At 44.4% G+C, this 19,056-nt stretch overlaps 1 protein-coding gene across 2 annotated transcripts in view; it reads left to right on the top strand.

Annotated features, from left to right (window-relative positions):
- The window catches only part of LOC147669065 (HAUS augmin-like complex subunit 3), a 136,948-nt gene that overhangs the window by 63,667 nt on the left and 54,225 nt on the right, over positions 1–19,056 (top strand). For both annotated transcript variants that reach the window (XM_086948253.1, XM_086948252.1), the window contains exon 3: positions 14,979–15,400. In XM_086948253.1, coding sequence (XP_086804379.1) covers positions 14,979–15,400 — 422 coding nt within the window. The remainder of the gene's footprint in view (positions 1–14,978; positions 15,401–19,056) is intronic.

Here is a 19,056-nt window from a genome sequence, read left to right as displayed (position 1 = left end):
ATCAGTCGCAGCCGCCGGATAGTAACGGACGCCCTCTCCAAGAAATAGCTGCCCCATTTTCCCCATGCAGCGTCTCCCAGGCTTCCTCCCCCGCGGCCGGGAGGCGGAGGAAACCTCAAGCTGGTGTTTCCCTGGGCCGCTTGGAACTCCTGCCCGCCACCCAAGGCCCTGGCAGTCTGGAGCAGGAGCAGCGCTTGAGAGTAGAGCGGCTCTCTTCCCTGCAGGTGGTGGTGGTGTCTGCCCCAGCCAGGGCCCCCTCGCACAACAGAGAAGCCCGTAGCTGCAAGAGTAGACGGAGGCCCAGGTAATGCTCAGTCTTGGGGTCTGAGCCACTGCACACTGTTGATTCAGAGACCCTGAGTGGGTTGAGGGCTTAAGTGGTACTATTGTTCTTGCTAGGGGCAACGGGGGCCCCTTTCTATGATAAGGAGAGCATGTGAAATCCTAATAAATAACAGTAGTGACTGGGGCACCTTTATTTTGGATAAAGGAGCCCGTGTTTCGGTTTGCTAAGAGGATCAGTGGCAACTGGGGCCCCTCTATGCTGTTGCAAGAGACATGTGCTTTTACTAATGCGGTTAATGAAACTTAATGCACTTTTTTGAACACTCTATATCAAACCTGTGACTCATTGATCCTACTGCATTTGTCTAAAAATACAAATGTTATATTTTTCTACATACCTACGTGGGAGTTTCCTTTGTGGTGTCTAAGGGGATACTGGTGCATGCTTGAGTGTGTGGTGCATAAACGCTTTAGACATTGCCTTTGAGATAAGCCTGACTGCTCATACCAAGGGGGGTGAGCAGGGGTTATCTTCAGCGTGTAACTCCCTTGCCCTGACTAGAGTGGTGGTTTCTGCATGGCTTAGGCGCATGCCCTAGCCAACCAGAAATCCCATGTCTAACAGAGACTCTTTGAAGTTACATCACAAGCAGTGAAGAGTGGTCCTGTTCGGAAGCCCTTTCAGCCCAAGTGTTGTTGCGAGCCTGATCCTGTTGCAGAGATAACATTCTTTTTCACCGTGATATTGAGGCAAAAATGAAGACCTCGATAGAGATCTGTCTTATAACCTGCTTTATAGAAATGCCGGTTCTGAGCACCGGCAGGACCCTGCCCACTTAAAGCCCTGGGGGTGAGGCACTAATGAGAAATTGCCCCCTTTTTAGGTCTCGCTGGTGTTAGCAGCGCATAGCGCTGCTCCAGCGAAAAACCTATTGTTGTGGGTTTCCTGGGAATGGCTGAGAGGGGGTGGTTACGTGCATTACCTCGGCGATTTCACCTCGAGGACGTGCTTCTGCTGGCGGGCTGACTCTCTGGGCGCTCGCGCTCACACACACACATGCGCTTACACACACGCTTACACACACACACACGCGATTACACAAACGCACACACACCCTCCCCCCCCCCCCCCCACTCACCTGGCTCTTTTGTCACGACTCCCCTGGTATCTCCGCCGCATCACCTGGCCTGGATTGCATAATTCAAGCAGCAGCCGAGACCGGGTGGAAGCGGACGCCGCGTCCCTGTTGCAGCCGCCTCTGTTGACCTGGAAACGCTCCAGCCGGCTCTCCGCCCCCGGTTCCCGGATGTGGGAGATAGCCATGGGTACGTCATTGTTTTTTTTTTTAGACCTGTTCTCTCCTGTGCGAACACAGAAAGATGCCACGATCTTGTGGTACTCGGGTGCCCACGACAGTACCCGCGTGGTCTTGACAATTTGATCGACATCACCCCGAGATGCCCACTCCTTGCACTAGTGCTTAGACATGATACTTCACTGTGGCTACCAGTGAAAAGTCCCCAGATGCACGCTTTTGTTGGTAACAAAGGTTAAAATGGCAGGCCGCATCGGGCATAAGATGGCTGCATAGTGCAGCTACATGCAGACAGTGCGCCGTGCTGTCATTCATGGTGTCAGTTTTGTTTCATCAATTTCTGTGCCTGCCAACCCCGGCATGTCACCATCCAAGGCTTATGGGTCCGCCTCGTATAGACAGGAGCATGATTCATCAGAAGGCTGGTCACCACCTGAAGTCGGAAGAGAGCCCCCAACCCAAGTGCGCTCCGAGCCAGACACCAGAACAAGGTCACCTCCAGGAATTCACAAACACTACTCTGCTTGTGGGCTCCACGACCGCCTCCAGACACGGCAGGGCTTGCATTAGCCTTGCCCTCTGAAGGGGGTGGTCTCCTAAAATACACCCTGCTGCTGGTAACAACAGAAAAAGCAATAGGACGTGGATGTACAAACAGAGAGGCCCCATCAGTCCTAAGTCAGTTCACTCAGTACAGGGAGGACACGCATCCAATGTCCACCTAGCACCATGACTGGGCAGCTTCCATGTAATACGGCTGCCATGGGAGGTGATATTAATGTAGCCCATCCCTTCAGGTCCAGCGCCCGCCTGTCACCAGCTGCAGAGGTGAACGCTGTCATGTGCCTCTGTTCCAGCCTCGATTCAAAACTCGCTCCAGTGGGGGGGTTTTAAGGCAGACCCCCCCCCAGCAGCCCCCTCTTACCCTCCAGAAATATATAGAGTGGTCGCGTTTACTTACTGCTGCGTTCCGCACAGGAGGTGTGTGATGGTCGGTGGTCACCTAAAAACCATCTCATGGAACCTCCTGAGTAGCTCATACCTGCAGACATGTGTCTACCCCAAGCGCTTTTTTCCTCCAGCTCACTGTTAAGCGCTGTGATTTAAGACCGGATCCGAGCACCATTCGTCATCAACCCCAAACAGTAACACCAAAACTCTCCCCACATAGATTTCATTGCAAGTACAGCTCCCTCCAACCAAGCACTCGCCCACCCCACGGGATAACGTGCCTCGTGCATAGCAAGAGACATAAAGCATGCTAAAAATGCAACATTATCTCATATTTTAACACACCATTGCATCTCTAGGCTTTTCGCTATTTAACATTGAGTAACCAATACATTACTATACCAAGTTAACAGCGGGAGCCGGGGTGGGTGCTGCCTCGAAGAGCCCGGCAGGAGACAAGCCTTGGAAATGTTTGTCATGTAAACCTGCACAAACGCAGGGGAAATTGTGGTAAACTCGCTTCAGAACTGAAAAGGTGCGTATGTTTAACGTGCAGATTATATCACTACAATGAGAAGCGTTTATTAAAATGATGTTTTTAAAAAAATGATCTTAGAATAGGATGACCGGATTTTGAAACCTAAAAGCGGGATATATCACAAAAATAGGAGGACTCCATTCAGCATCATCGGAGAAGCATAAAATAACTTCGTTCATCAATATAGAAACACAGTCAAGGCACTAAGGAAATGCATAAAAAGACGTTTTTTAAACCGTATCAAACGTGTTATTTAAATAGCTTTCTAATAAAAGCTGCTCACTAGTACATGTAACAATGTGTTCAGTCGACCCTCACTGAAAACCAGAGCTGAAAGAAATTAGGTTGTTGGTTGTCTGGGGTGTGAGCCCTGGTCAAACAGCAGCCACAATCTGTAAACAAGCATTTGCAATGCAGTAGGTGTCGCATTTACGCGAGTTTGAGCTATTGACATTGCAAATAATAATGCCTTTTATTTTTGTTTTATAAACATAAATAAAAGGCATTGTTATTTACAATGCCAATAGCTGAAACTCTCGTAATGCGAGACCTATTGCATTGCAAATGCTTGTTTGCATGGAGCCTTAAAATTGACAAAGTGAGCATGTGATAGAGAAAATTGTGAAACCAACTTGAGGAAAGGTAAATAAAAAAACCTTTATTGGACTTTGATTTCTGCACCGCATATTTACATAAAGAGTTGACAAACAGGTGGCGTTGGAGTGTAAAGTGAAGGACTTATCTGCTAGGTTTAGTCCACTTGAATAGTAATTGAGCAATATCGCCTGCTAAAAGTAAATCATTGCGGAATAATAAGCAAGGGGATACAAAACTCTTGATGTCTTCAAAAACCTGTGTGATTTGTTGTATTCTAGGACTCTATTTGAGAATGGAAACATTCGATCATTTTAAAGAAAAGTGCCCGTTTTAGGTTTCTGCTGAGAATCCCCTCAGACTCCTGAAGAATCTCTCCCGATGTGATGGAACAAGGGATGAATGTGTGTGTATTGTATTGTATTGTAATTGCATGATTTGCATTCTTATAGCACTTGTTACCCCTGATGGGTGTTGAAGCGCTTTACTGGCGAGTAGCACGCCACTCCGGAACCCATAAAGGATTAGCGTTGAAAATTAGTATAGTATAAATATGTAGTAATTTGAGTAGTAGATATGTTCTTGTTCTTCAGAGGGGGGGCAGAACAACAACTAATCAGCACACTGTACTAGCTGCCCCATATTGGCCATTGGTAACAGTCATTGTGGTTCTAAACTTGCTCGAAGCGTGTGCAAGTATTACAGGCACGATTCCTGGGGGGGGCCATCTCCTGTTTCTAGGTCTGAGTCCAGACACTCCCACGAGAAGGAGGTCTCCACTGAGGAAATAAACTCTGATTTAAGCTTTTGCAGGCTACAATTAGAAAGCAGAACATTTCCAGTCAGGTGAGAACTTTCTGAAAAGTTTAGACCTACTGAAGTCGGAAGGGATACTTTCGATGTGGAGTAAGTTTGATCTGTGCTCATTATCCGACTGCAGTTATGTGCAACTGCCCTAGGGATGGGAACTGTTGACCAGGAATTGACATGCGAGGTACAGTCCATAGTATGCAAGTTATGCCCTGGTAGTCCTGTTTTTTGATTCTCTGCGTTCTTTTCTTTTTCTCCTCTCGCTGCACACGTCTTACTACCTCCTGCTTCGTGGTGAGCGACTGTGTAATTTATTAGAGTTGATCAGACTACTCTGATGTCTAGAACAATTATGTTGGGACAACGTTTGAATATCCTGTTAAGAATGATGGCTGATCTGGTTCACCTGCGACAAAAAAATCATAGAAAAGGAAATTGTGTCTGGTTGGGGATGGAACTTAAACTTATTATAATTTTTTTTTAAGGATGTCTTCTACATGAATACTAGGCCCATGTGGCACTGTGGTGGGTAAGCGGCTAACTCCACCTCCCTTTGTAGCAATGTATGCACTAAAACTATAGCATATGAAAGGCAACAACCTAGGCAATTACAGTTGGCTTGTCATATAGAAAATCGACAGAGAGGAAAGAAACAAGTGTATTTCAAGTTCTATAGTTTATTAATATTCTCATTTAAAAAGACATAAAACACATTTTACACAGAAGTATATTCTTCTGCAACAACATATCAATATACTTCAACAAAGAAATATCAGTCACAAAGTTATACAAAGACAATTAAAGTAAAAAATGAATTCAAAAGTGGCACAATTCACGACGCGCGTTTCGGCGACAAGCGCCTTCTTCAGGAGTAGCCACGTACTACCTACAGATAAAACATAATATATAAGAAAAGATCTCATATAATCATTTGAACATTAAAATATAAATTCATTCTTATTAAATCATTTATTTTTCAATTTATCAACTTTTATAACCAAACATTCCAACCTCTCTTTATATGACAAGCCATTATAGAATTCTAATAAAAAACAGAACATGTTCACAATAATATTTATTTCATTGCTCATATTCAATATGGGCCTCCAAAAAAGGAGAAGCGTAAACGATAAGAATCGCTTCACATAGTGAATGATATTTTATTATAGAGGTCACAAAATTATCAGGAGACCAGGTCTTATAGTGTCAACCTACAGGAAGTACATCCATACTTACAGATTTTCTAAGTATTATTAGCTCAACAGGATACGGAGCCAGTAATCCTTCTTTTAGGACAGATAACTAAAGAAGGGGGGGAGGGGGGAAGATAAGTACAATACTTTGAGCACATGCATATTAAAACTATACTGTAAATTTATTGTAAGATATAATTGGGAACTTACAATGAATAATATTTCAGTTTCCAATATATATCTTCATCTGCGAAACTTCATATTTTTACAGATTTCTACTTTTAGTCCAGCAACTTCTATTGCGATGTTAAAATGTCTGATGAAAAAACAAGATTGTAAAACCTTGTTAATATTTAAAACAGCAAGGAGATGAATGGACCACTGTTATGATCGAAATGACAGTACCAAATTCACAAAGATAGATATACTATTGTTTATTACGTGAAGACTGGCCTCCTTTCGGTATTGCTGATTGCACGATCGTAGCTTAAACGAAGACATATAATTTTGTATTGGGGATGGTAGACAATGCTCCCAGAGCAAGAAAATAGATATAATTTCACTTGTTACTTGATTCATTTAAGACACGAATATTTAAAACCGAAATGACAGTACCAAGTTCACAGAAATGGATACATTATAGTTTGTTGCGGGAAAACTGGCCTCTTTTCGGTATTGCTAATTACACGTTCACAACATAAATGAAGGCATATATATTTGTATCGGAGAGGGTAGACCATGCTCCCAAGGCAAGAAAATGGGTATAATTTCACTTGATACTCAATTCATTTAAGACAAAAATATGTAAAAGACAGCGGAGGATACCAATTCTATGACACTACCTCACATTGCGGCGAAAATTATGTATATCAAAGAAATGGCGAATTACCTGGTAGTTTTAAGTTTTACGATATGCCTCCGGGATAATTTAGAAGATAAAGAATGCGCTCTATGAATATTGAAAAGCGAAAAAATACAAAGAATTATTACACAGTCCTTTTTATAAGTATTATATCAATATTACACAGTAGCTACATAAGCGTACCTGCGCCGAGTATCGTTAGGGAAAAGGGGATTCCTCCTGATATGAGGTAGATTGCCGATGTGACACCGCTAAGAAGAAGGAATAATATATTACTAAATCTAAAAATACCACGTACGATTTAGTGACACGGGGTAAGTTAAAAACATCTCATAGCGCTTACCTATTATTATAAGATTCAAATGGACCGGAGGCGGCAGACTGGTTACGACGTTTTACGCAGGATTGAAAAACGCCATTTTGTGAAATAGACGGCTTTTTAAATCCAAGCTGATTGGAAAAGCCCGCCTAAGAAATCACGTGATATTCGAAATAGTAAAAATAGTCAAAGGGCTCAGTTCACAATGCCGATGGTAAGTCAAATAAAACGCCTAGAAGGTCCGCCTGAGAGGTCACATGGTTTTGCAGATAAGAAAATAGATAAAGGACTCACTACTAATTACTCAGGACTCTATTTTGGATAGAGAGAAAGGGAAAACGTGATGTTTCGAACATCATGTTTTAGCATTTCCAAAAGAATGCAAACAGATCTACCAAGGAGATAGAAAACTGAAGAATTTATCACCCAAATATAATTAAAATTAATTAAAATAAGGCAACGTACAACATGACAACAATTATAAAAGAAATTGGAAGCCAAAAACAGATTTGTCCCTGATTCTAATGGTTCACCATAAAGGAATATTCTGTATTGAACATTCACTAGCTGTTTTCTCATTTAATGGATCGCCATTATATTAAAAGGATCACAGGATCAACATATTGCGTTCTCCCATGGGATATCGCTGTTTAATCCGCGCTTAAAAGTATCCAAGACAAAAATCCAGTAGACTTCTCGTTTTTTCTGAATTGAGCTGCCTCCTTTAGTTTCAGGTGTGTGTATTTTCTCCAAAATACGCCACCTGAATTCTTCTGGGCTATGATTTTGCTCTAGAAAATGTTTTACCATTGGAGCCAAGATTTTTTTGGTTCTTATGGCAGAGCGATGTTCCGATAGTCTAACTTGAATACTTTTGGAAGTTTCTCCTATATATCCAAGTAGGCATGGGCACTGAATAAAATAAATGACATTGGAAGTTTTGCAGTTCCACATACAGTTAGCATTAGTGGTATGACCATTATGAGTGAACTGTTACCCAGTAATGATGGTATTACAAGATTTACATGAGGAGCACGGCATAGTGCCTTTAATGGGCAGAGAGGTAACAATTAATCTCTGCATAAAGTTCTGTTTATTGGATGTGTTTTCAAACCGGGAATGTATGATGTAATCTTTGATATTCTTATTGCGCTGATGCGCAAAAAGCACTGAAACTATAGACTTCTCCCTTTCGCTCATCGATACATATACCTGTGGGTCCACAAGCTAAAGGGCTGGATGGTGCTAATCCGAGAGTTGAGGCTTGTATGTACCCTTCCCCTTTTTAGGTCTCGGACTGACGGCTGGCTTGCCAGCCGGAAATCTGAGATTTTAGGACTTTGAGTAAGGGGGCTTGAACCCGCCTCTCTCCTCCATTGGCTGGCTTCCTAAACGGAGGCCAGCCATTGGAGGAGAAGGGAGTCACTCCAAACAAGCCCAGTCTATTTCGGATTCGGGGGCGTAAGTTTTGCTGTTCTTTCGATGGTGACGTCATCCGTCACTCAGAACAGCAAAACACGCCCCCGAATCCGAAAATGTTCGGACGCTTGTGGCCGCCATTTTTTTTTTCTCGTCTGCCGGTGAGGATTGTCTTGTTCTGGTCTATCTTTCCGTCGGGTGTGTTTGAAGTGACCCGGCATCTAATGGAAACAGAAACTAAATTAGAGGAGCTTTTGGAAACTTTAACATGTTTATTACCCTCGAGGTATGCAGCTAACTCTGAGAGCGCGCGGTGTGTGCCAGGAGGAAGGAACCTGCTCTCGTTTACTAAGCACTTCAGGAATGGATGGGAGTGATTTTAGCCATGAAAACAGAGAGCGAGGTTTTGAAGAGGGAAAAAAAGCATAAGTGAAAACTAAAAAACCGCGAGGAGGCGGGAAGTTGTTATACTTTATTGGATTCGCTGTGAACTCCTCGTGAAACAGTGATTCGGGAGTTATCGAACCTGCGTGAATGTAACCTGATCTTTATGCGGCATTGGGGCTTACTACTCTTTCCTGGTGCTCTTATGCTCGCGCGTAGTTGGCGCTCCTTCAATCTAGAAAGGTGCAGTTCACTGTGCACAACCGCTTGAGCCCCAAGAGATGCGACGGGAGAAGGGGCAGAGATGATGAACTTGCCCTCTCACCCCCTGCTTACAGCGCGCACAGCAGGTCCAAGGCCCCTAAACCAGGGAGCAGAGACTGGCGCGCAACACGGCAGCCCTCTATGCATGAGGTGAGCACAGGAGTGTGCAAGGAAACAGGGCACCGCGGGAGAGGGGGCGAGTACCGGGCCGGCTTCGGTGGCAGAGAGCCAGGCCCGGCCCACCTCTCTCCTGGCGTGGCACTGCCACTGCCGCACCACAGCATGGCATGTCATATTCACATTGGTACAACGCCGCCTCGTCTGCATAGTGCCTAGCAGATCACCCGGTGTATACTGAGAAGGAGCGCCGTGTGTCCTTCACATGGTATAGCGCCTAGCAGATCATCCGATGTATACTGAGAAGGACCGCCGTGTGTCCTTCACATGGTATAGCGCCTAGCAGATCATCCGATGTATACTGAGAAGGACCGCCGTGTGTCCTTCACATGGTATAGCGCCTAGTAGATCATCAGGTGTGTGATGAGACGGAGCCTTGTCCTTCACATGGTATAGCGAGGTCTCGTCTGTATAGCGCCTAGCAGATCATCCGGTGTATAATGAGACGGAGCCTTGTGTCATTCACATGGTATAGCGAGGTCTCGTAGGTATAGCGCCTGGCAGATCGTCCCGTGAGTTGAGGAGCCGGGGCACCTTGTGCTATTCACATCGGTATAGCGCCTCCATCTATCAGGGTGCCTCTAGGCCTTTCTTCTTTCCCCCCCAAGTAGCTGCTCCGTGGCCCTGCTCAGGTCCGCGTCACACACGGTGTGTTTTCACTCATCCACGACACATCGAGGTGCGAACTCGACGACAGCCCTATCAACTGCTACCCCGCCCCCTCTGGTGATTAACACGAGAACAGCACTCACATCCAGTGACAGACAGACAGACTCAAACACGGCCCCTATTTGTGCTGAACCTCAGACAAGCAACGCCTCTGCCTTTCATCAAGGCAATGCCTCATTTTACACATACAGTGGAAACATTTACCATTTCAGAGCTATAACAATGTTAAGTGATTTAATAGCAATTCAGTAATAAACCTCAGAAGAATGAAATGCTGCACAGTCCTTCCCAGTTTGTGACCTTCAGCTCACACCAGATGTCAGCAGGGACCGTTTAACTGACAGACATCTTGCCAGCTACACAAATGATCACAACTTCCCAGTGTTTACAAACGACCATAAAGCTTCCAGTAATAAAGCAAAATACTCCCAACAGAGATCTAGGGTTTGTAATTGTTACCATAATTAATACAACATTTTGATGTCATTCAGAGACATTCATTTTAATGAATCATTGGTTTTTGTGCAGTAAGTAGATTAGTTATTTGAGGCGCTGGAACTAGATATAAAAGGAAACACAAGGAGATGATGGACGGAGTGTTGAACATTGTGGTTTTACATCTGTTCAGTTTCTGTGTGTAAATGAGGTTTAAAGATAATTTTTTTTTTGTCTGTGTAACCCAGACTGGGCCTCTGCATTAGTTTCCGTTTGCGTTTTACTCACTGTTGTTAACGACTTCTTTCCCAGCCTAGTTTAATAGGTCTCACAAATTGTTTCAGTTAGTACTGTCCATGCAGAATTATTTGTCCGCCACTCAATAGAAAAAGTCCGATGAACAACTTTTGTTTAGCTACCTAGCTTTATAAAATGGTGTTCCTCTATGAGTTGATTCAATTAATCTACACCTGGCAAGGCTGAGCACCAACTGGACCTAAACTATTTTCATTAAATTGGGCAGTGCACCGATAGCTGTTTACTTCAGATTAAGAAATGGAACACAATTATAAGAACAATATTACATTTGGATTTTTTTCTGATATGCCCAGGATCTCACACCATTATTGTGAAGTGGAGATGCCGGGATTAGGATTCAGGTCTCGAGATTCGAAAATCAGTATTTATTGCACTGGACGAGCGCCTGCCCTGTGCTTGGCTATTTGAGGTGGTTGAGACTCTGTGTAGGTCCAAACCAGAGCAGCAGGGGCCTGTACTGGTAGGACAGGTTCTATATTGTATGAGCGGGAAAGAAGCAGCCGCTCCTTCCACGCCAGGGAGCACGCGGGCCCCTGGAAGCAAAGAACGCTCGTTTAAGTGGAAGTATGAGCAGTGATAGCGGGCCAGAGCCGGAGAGAGCGTCCGAGGCTCGCTGGAGAGGGCCTATGTTCAGGGGACGCTTATTATTGTGGGGTGACCTGTTTCTAAGCGCTTCGGGATGGCCAGATAAGAAAACAGCCGTTTATAGGGAAATAAAGTGATATGCCCAGGATCTCACACCATTATTCTGAAGTGGAGATGCCGGGATTAGGATTCAGGTCCCGAGATTCGAAAATCAGTATTTATTGCACTGGACGAGCGCCTGCCCTGTGCTTGGCTATTTGAGGTGGTTGAGACTCTGTGTAGGTCCAAACCAGAGCAGCAGGGGCCTGTACTGGTAGGACAGGTTGGCGCTTTAGGCAGCAAGGCTATCTCTCATTTACAGACCGCGGAAAGAGTACGCTCCTCAGAGGAAACATCCAAGTTCCATTATGCATAGAATTTTCGCTGAGTAGTTAGTTATGTCCTACTCCAGGCGTAGGTGTAAGAAAAAGTGTGTTTTCAGGGAGGGGTAACATGCTTTCTCATTAAAAAAAAAAAAAAGCCTTGTGAATCGGGGCATCTTTTACTCCTGCCGATACAGGAGTAAGTCACTCTTAAGGCTGGAGTACGACACGTCTAGTTGCAGGAAATTCTTGGTGAATCAGATCTAGATAGTCAGGTGTCCAAGCTTGTGAATCAGGCCCCAGTGACTCGGAGTTTGTTGTGAGTGTACTGAGGGGAGACGGGTGTAGCCCGTCCATTTTTATGTGTATTTGTGTAGCGTACAATCCACAATTCAAATGCTTCTAGGCTCTTCAAAACGCTGATAGGCAGGGTGTAGCTGTCGAGTGTGCATTGACTGGCCCAGGAGAAGCAAGGGGATGACAATTAGACATAGAGAGAGAGCAACAATGTTGTACATAACGTACTTACAGTAGCAACGACACAACCCTTGTAGATACAGCAAGAGCTGGCATTTCATTAAGGATTGTAGAGCCAGTCTGCCTGGCACAGGAGCATCCGTGGAGGAGGGTGGTGTGCCCGCAGAGAGAAGGGGGGGGGGGGTTAAGGCTGGTCCTTTCATAGGGCACAGGGGGGCTGCTGTGTTGCTATTGGTAGCAATGCTGATAGTGTTGGAGATAAGATCTGGTTTTCTGTGGCAAGGAACATTGTGGAAGTTTCTTGGCAGTTTGTTGCAAGTCGAGACCTCACCACTGGAACTCGCCTGTTGCCTCCGTTTTTAGGTCGTGGACGCTGCTCTGTCTGTGTGAGGGTGGCTCTATGTGAATGACTCTGGGTGGCTCTGTGTGGGTGGCTGTGTGTGTGTGGCTCTGTGTGGGTGAAAATGCAATAGGTCATGCATTTGCGAGCGATTAAGCTATTGGCAGTGTAAATGACAATGCCATTTATTTATGATTTTAAGACAAAAAAAAGTCATGAGCAATGCCAATAGCTCTACCTTTAATAATAATGCCGAGACCATTGCATTGTAAATGCTTGTTCCTTGGTGCTCTGAATTCTGGGCACGTGGCGGAGGTCTCCGATGAGGAGGAGGAGGAGCGCTGAAGACCATGCTTGGGTGTCTAAAAGGCTGCTCTGTCGGAACCCCTGGTCTCTAGGCCCAACAAGGCCATGGGCGAGTGTTTGCGTACATCTGGGGCGCTTGGAAATATGAAGGACCGCACCTCTTCCTGATCTGCAGTAGTAAGTCAAGATCGCTCTTCTAGAGGAGAGCAAGTGAGTGCAGAGGAGAGTTTGTGGATGGAAGAGCATGGCAGGAGTCTCTGTATGAAGAAAGACGGGGACAAATTTGAGAGTACTTAACTGAATGCTGTGTATCTATGGGAGACACAGTAAGGAGAGCAAAGTACATGGGTGTGCATGTAGAGGTTACGTAACACAGAGGAGTATTTCAAGGTAAAACTAACACCCATACATTGCTCCCCCAATTCAGCAAATCCTAATACCAGTATGCAATCTGTGTTGAAGAGAATCCGCGCGCACACCCATCGGAGTCTGAATTTCAGATTGGGGAGGACCGAGGATGCTGCTGAAACCCTAAGAAACAGAAGCTCCCTTGGCAAAAATAAGGCACGAACATGTATAGGGTTTTCAACACCTTTTGTATGGGAATCATTAGGCATTGTAACGCAAAGACACGGGTGCTGGAGCCCGCGATCATGAGAAAAGGAGAAGATTTTTCTCAAATGTAGCAAGAGTGTAAACCTTTTCAGCTGAGCAGCACGTTCTCACCTCAGAGCCACGATGTGCCAAGAGAGACTTGAAACGTGTTAGACGAACACGCCCTTAAAGCGGACTTCACCTGAGCAAGACTATATGGCTGCAGTAGTTATGTCCACAGTAAGGCAGATGCTCATTTTACACCTACACTGTGCTTGCCCCTTTAAAGACTGGAAGCTGCCAATTTCAATCTCAAAGGGGAGGTCTGATAAATGGACGCAAACGGAAGACCGAGGTTGTAAAGAACAACAGTCAGTGCCCCTGTAAGAGAAGGAGGAAATATTCAGTGAGCCACTTATTGTTGGATTGTGTATTCTTCACCGAGGCAAGGAAAAAGATACTTCTGCCTGTGTTAAAAATGAGATTCAAACTCGAGAAATGGGGCTGTAGCTGATTAATAGTCGTAGATTCGGAGATGTAGCTATCTCCGTTGGTCAATATTTGTGTAAAAGCATAAAGACTCAGCTGGTATTATCTTCCCCATAGGGTTTAAGATCTAGGTCTGTATGGGTGTCATTATGATCAGTAAGGTGACTGACGTCAATTAAATTAGAGGCTCTCCTAATAGGAAGGTTGTGAGAACCTACTATGCATATTGCACTTTAGAATCCTGATTGGGGTCAAATGTATTGTTTGCTACTTTGTTAAATGCACATTGGACTTTAAACTGATGATTGGGTTAGAAGTAACTATTTTTCTGTTTGTTAATTATGTACTGTTTTTAACGAAAGGTTTTAAATATATGAGACTTTTGGCTGGGGATTTTATTGGGTCTGGATGGGGGGAAGTTTTAAAGTTTATATAGTTTAAACTGTATAATCTTTAAGTAGTCGTGGCTGAAGGATGCAACCACGCATTGTTTTAGGTTACTAAAAGTATCCGTTTTTTTCCTTTTTTTTAATGTACTGGAAATGTGTGCAATATTTCTATAAGAACATATTTCCTGGAAATTATTTCTGAATCTGAAAAAGAAATCCTCCTCTGCCACTCCCCTTTTGCCCCTTCTGTTCCTTTAAAATGTACATTTAAAACCATTCGAATGCCTTTTGTGATCGATCTGCGATCTCCTTCTCTACCAGGCCTTCGTGCTGGTCTCATTGAATGTCTTTAAACTTTGAGTTTGTCTGGAGAATGCCCTGACACCAAAACATGGGGCAGACAACCCAATGACATTTCCAGAACTGACATGCACTCGTGGCCTTTAGAACTGTACACAGTAGCCTTAATTATAAAGTGGTTATGAGCGGCTTACTTGGCATACACCTTTTGGAATGTTAATGTTTTGATAGCTCACATCTGGCACTATAGTTTTGGTGTAGTGCCAGCACACCTTAATGATTTGATCAGACCACTTCTGAGCCTGAAGTGCCTTTCCACGTTTCTAGTGAACAGCTAAGTTCACCTGTACATCCAAATTGCAACGAAAAGAGCAGCCCATCCAAGTGCAAATATTTAATCACGTTTAGGCAGAGTCTGAGTACTTGCTTCCTTGTGCCTATGTCTGCTTGCAAACCTGTCTGAACAATTGGACAATAGAACTTCCAAGGCAAGCCAATGCGGGGTAAGCTCTCTTTATTAGGTTTGATGTGACTGCGGTATGGTGGCATGTACAACTGTGTTAGCCTAATTAGGCTGAATAATGTTTTTCTATTTCTTTCAGTTGCCCGAATGGAAGGTGGTTGGATTGGACGAGCAGCTTCACGCTCTGGAAGAGGATGTGGCACAGTTGAGTGTGAAATTGCTTTCCTTGATCGATGAAAATGCATCCTGCTTCAGGTTGCCTGTCCTGTGTGCAGACTTTGATGCAGAAATGGTTCGACTTCAATATCTGTCCTCCAAGCAGGAAGAGGTGGTGTGTCAGATCCTGAAACAGAGGTCCCGGCAAGATGTGCTCACTCTGGCTCTGGATGTGGAACTGCACAATCATGGCCAAACTGCACGTTTGGTTGAGGAAATTAGGAGTGACTTGAGGGCTAAAGTCTCTGGTCTAGAGGAACGGTTGACATATATGGGGAACTCTAGTATCTCCTCCCAAATACCTCCTCAACCCCGAATTGAGAGAAAAGACCAAACTGTGATGAGGTAAGGCCCATCCAGGTCATAAGATATTTCAGTTTAGCTGCTTAATTGATAGTTACACTACTCCTGATGTGCGGTTTGTTTTAGGAAATACATTTTGCTTGAATAAGAACTGAAATAGCTTTGTTCCCCTCTGTGGTGCAACCCCCTTTTTTGGTTTAAACAGAACACCGATAGAAGATGAAGACTGTACAAAACAAAGTTCATTAAGTTTTCTTAATTTTGCCATTAACCTACTCAAGTCTTTAACACCGTCTTTCTCGTGCCTTTGCCATAGCTGTCTTTAACAGAAATGTTCTCATTTTACGTGCATTTTTGGTATGGTGCTTGTTTAAGGGTAACTATCTATGTCCGCTCTTGTTATCCAATAGTTTGTGGTGCTAGTGGTTCTTTGATACTTTCAGGCATTGATGAGTGGTTCCTAAGTACCCCAGTTATATCAAGGATGCTCATTTGACTAAAAAGTCCTCAGTGGCCTTCAAAACTGCTTTGCCTCATGTGCACTTTGATTGATGTGGTGGTCCCTTGAATATGTTCCCTTTTAAGATTCTTCTCATATTGACTTGCTGGTAGGACTACGTTTACAAAAATGAACTGTATGATACTGTTTTTATTTTACAGAGTTTTATGTAGCACAAACTCGACCCGAAGGTATCAGAGCGCCTTACATAGCACCAGTTGCATTACATGAGGGCACATTAATTTTTGTTAGGCACGGGGTGATTAAGTGATTTGCCCAGAATCACAGGATGTTCAGAGTCCTTGCCGAGACTCTAACCCGGTTCCCCAGATTCGACGTCGACCACCCTAATCGTTAGGCCAACTCCACTCCCCGTTTTTATCGATTAGAGACCGCACCATTATGTCTTGGGCCCAAATTCATCCTTTTTGTTTATGCCACACCTGGCACTTCCGTGAGCAAAGCACTTGCTATATATCGAAGGAGTTCATTGTTAGGAAGATTCACTGTGGTGCGATCTGTATTAGACAAGCAGGAACCGTGTTTCTTGGCTCCCTCATAGAGCCCAGAGAATTTGAAAAACCGGATTTATATAGGGCGGAAAAAACAATTCAAGTGGTATTTCTCGAGTCTGATAGTAGAGTACATTTTCTTAGAGAGGTGTAAGTTTACAAATTTACAGTACTCATTTTGGAGGAGATATGACTTAGTTTTTGTCCCTTGCAATACAACTTATATATGATCTGTTCGATTATCGTAGATCGTACATACAATGTTTTTTGCTAACATATTTTATCGAATTTTGTACTTTTGCACCATGCTTGCACATGGCTAATAGGTATGTATCTCAGGGGATCTCTGGGCAGGGTAGGATAAACAATGGGTAGTAGAAAGGAATATTTAAGCATCGGAAGGTCGTCCCCTCTGTCCCACATCCACCACGGTAGTACAGAAGTGCATAACAGTAGTTACATTTCAGGCTTATAGTCTACAAATAGGTGAACAATTCCATGCTAACCCAACAATGATCTCTCCCACCCCTTCACTTCCCCATACCCCTGTGGTGTCTTGCATCATATAATAAGGCGGTGGTAAAAAGGAAATCGGGAGGTTAGGGCGTCCATGTAGCCATTCGGGTGGGACTTGATCAACGTTGTCGGGGTGCACTCCGTGTCAGTGATCATCTCCTCTCCCAATCTGGATAGTGAGAGCACACCTTGGATCCGTCATTCTGAAGCCACTTTCACAGGGCTAGCAGGTGGGGTTAGCATTCAAGATGAAGAGGTCATATCCTCCTCATTCCCTGTCTCCCCCTCTCTCATTGTTTCTATGAGGCTCTCCCATGCTCTAGCAAATTCTAATAATCCTATGTCCCTCTTTGCGACTTTGGGGAGCGTGCCCCCTCTTCTCCAAGGAGATCTGTCTTCCATCTATCAGTCTGTAGTCCGGTGAGGGCTTTCCATCACATTGTTATTCAGCGTTTGACCAATATCAATGCAAGATCAATGAATCTGGATTCCAATTTCTTTTTGGACAGCCTGGGTTAAACCCAAGTATACAAGTCATTGGAGATAATTCAAGTTATCATCCATAACATCTTTCAGGAAATGGTGTATCTCGACCAGTAGCCATTCACCAGTGGACTTCCCCCATATCATGTGCAACATTCCCTCCCCCTCTAAGCGGCACCTGGGGCATTCATGCATTGTGTGAGGGAAATGGGTATTACGTCTGCCAGGAGTAAGGTATGCCAGTACATAGTAGTTGATTAAGTTAAATTGTGCATTATGGGATAATTTTGGGATCATTAATTGGGGTTTAGTCCAGTCCCCCTAAGATATTGAAGCTGCTATATCTCCTCCCATTTTTGAGCTGTGTGAGTCGTTGGGTCATATCTGTTTGTAGTGTATGATATAGTCCCAAAACCAGTTTGTGTGTTGCCTCCGTAGAGCAGAGAAGGGGCAGGCCTGGTGTGTCGGTGGTTTGGTACCTACCCTTCCCCAGTGTCGTCGCATGTTCGCAATGGAGCAGGAAATGACCTGCTAAGACATTGTATTCTTATCTAAACTTGTAAAGGTTAGCTGGTTCCTATCCTGGAACGGGTCAACAAGCATCTCAAGCCTTCATATCTACCCATCTATGTAGTCTCCCTCTGTGTTCTACTCTTGTTAGAGCAGCCTGGACCCTTAGAGGAAATGTGGGTGAGAAGGGCACAAGAGTATGTGACTTCTGGAGGGCGCACACCCAACAGTGTGTAATTACTTTCAGGTTGCTACAATTCCATTTCCAGGGGCATCCCATTTGGGGTCTAGAAGGAGGGTCAACAAGGTGTCTGGGGTGGGGTGTTGGGTCATCCTCGGTTTCCCCTTCCACATCTCCTTTTAGACAGCACAGGTACCATTGCAGCTGAGCCACCAAACTAAAGTTGCTAAGGAGTTGTACTGCAGTCTCCAGGTCTTCCCTTATGTTCCCTAGAAAAAGCATCCGATCATCGGCATAAAGTGTAATATAATATGTGATCCCGTGGGTACATATCCCTGTGAAATGGTGGCCCAATTGAGCTCTACATGCCAGCGGTTCCACTGCACTGGCAAATAATATTGGGGACTTGGATAGCCTTGTCTGGTATCCCTTTTTACTAAACACTGTTTGGAAATCACCATCCCCGTTCTCCCTCTCGCTGTGGGAGAAGAGTATAAAAGTCGCGTCCAGCGAAGGAGTCCCCGCCCCAGACCCATTTGTGATAGGACAGCATAGAGTTCGTCACACTCATGGCTATCAAATACCTTTTTGATGTCCATGGACTTAAACACAGCCTCCACTTGGATTCCCAGATCATCCAGCAGCATAGCCAGCATTCTTTGAAGGTTCAATGCCTTATTATATCTTGGTGTAATCCCATTTTGATCAGGGTCGGGGTAAGATTTTACATGTGATGAAGGAGTCTTTTTGGGAGTATCTTATAGTCCACATTTAACATTTATAGTGGTCTGTATGCTGTCACATCTGTGGCAGGCCTCCCTGGTTTAATTAGGGGATTTATTAGCCCTTCCCTCATAGCCCTTGGGGGGCAGTGTACCTCCTGTGCCTCATGGTTTAGGGTGGTGAATCGAGGGGGCTAGTATCTCAATATGTCACATAAAATTCTACTTGGAGTCCATTTGTGACCGGAAATTTACCTCTGGCCATTCTCCTCACC

Source organism: Lissotriton vulgaris, unplaced genomic scaffold (assembly GCF_964263255.1).
Source record: "Lissotriton vulgaris unplaced genomic scaffold, aLisVul1.2 SCAFFOLD_1082, whole genome shotgun sequence".
NCBI classification, from domain to species: Eukaryota; Metazoa; Chordata; class Amphibia; order Caudata; family Salamandridae; genus Lissotriton; species Lissotriton vulgaris.
The sequence above is the reverse complement of the archived record's forward strand: the minus strand, read 5'-3'. Positions and strand labels throughout refer to the sequence as shown.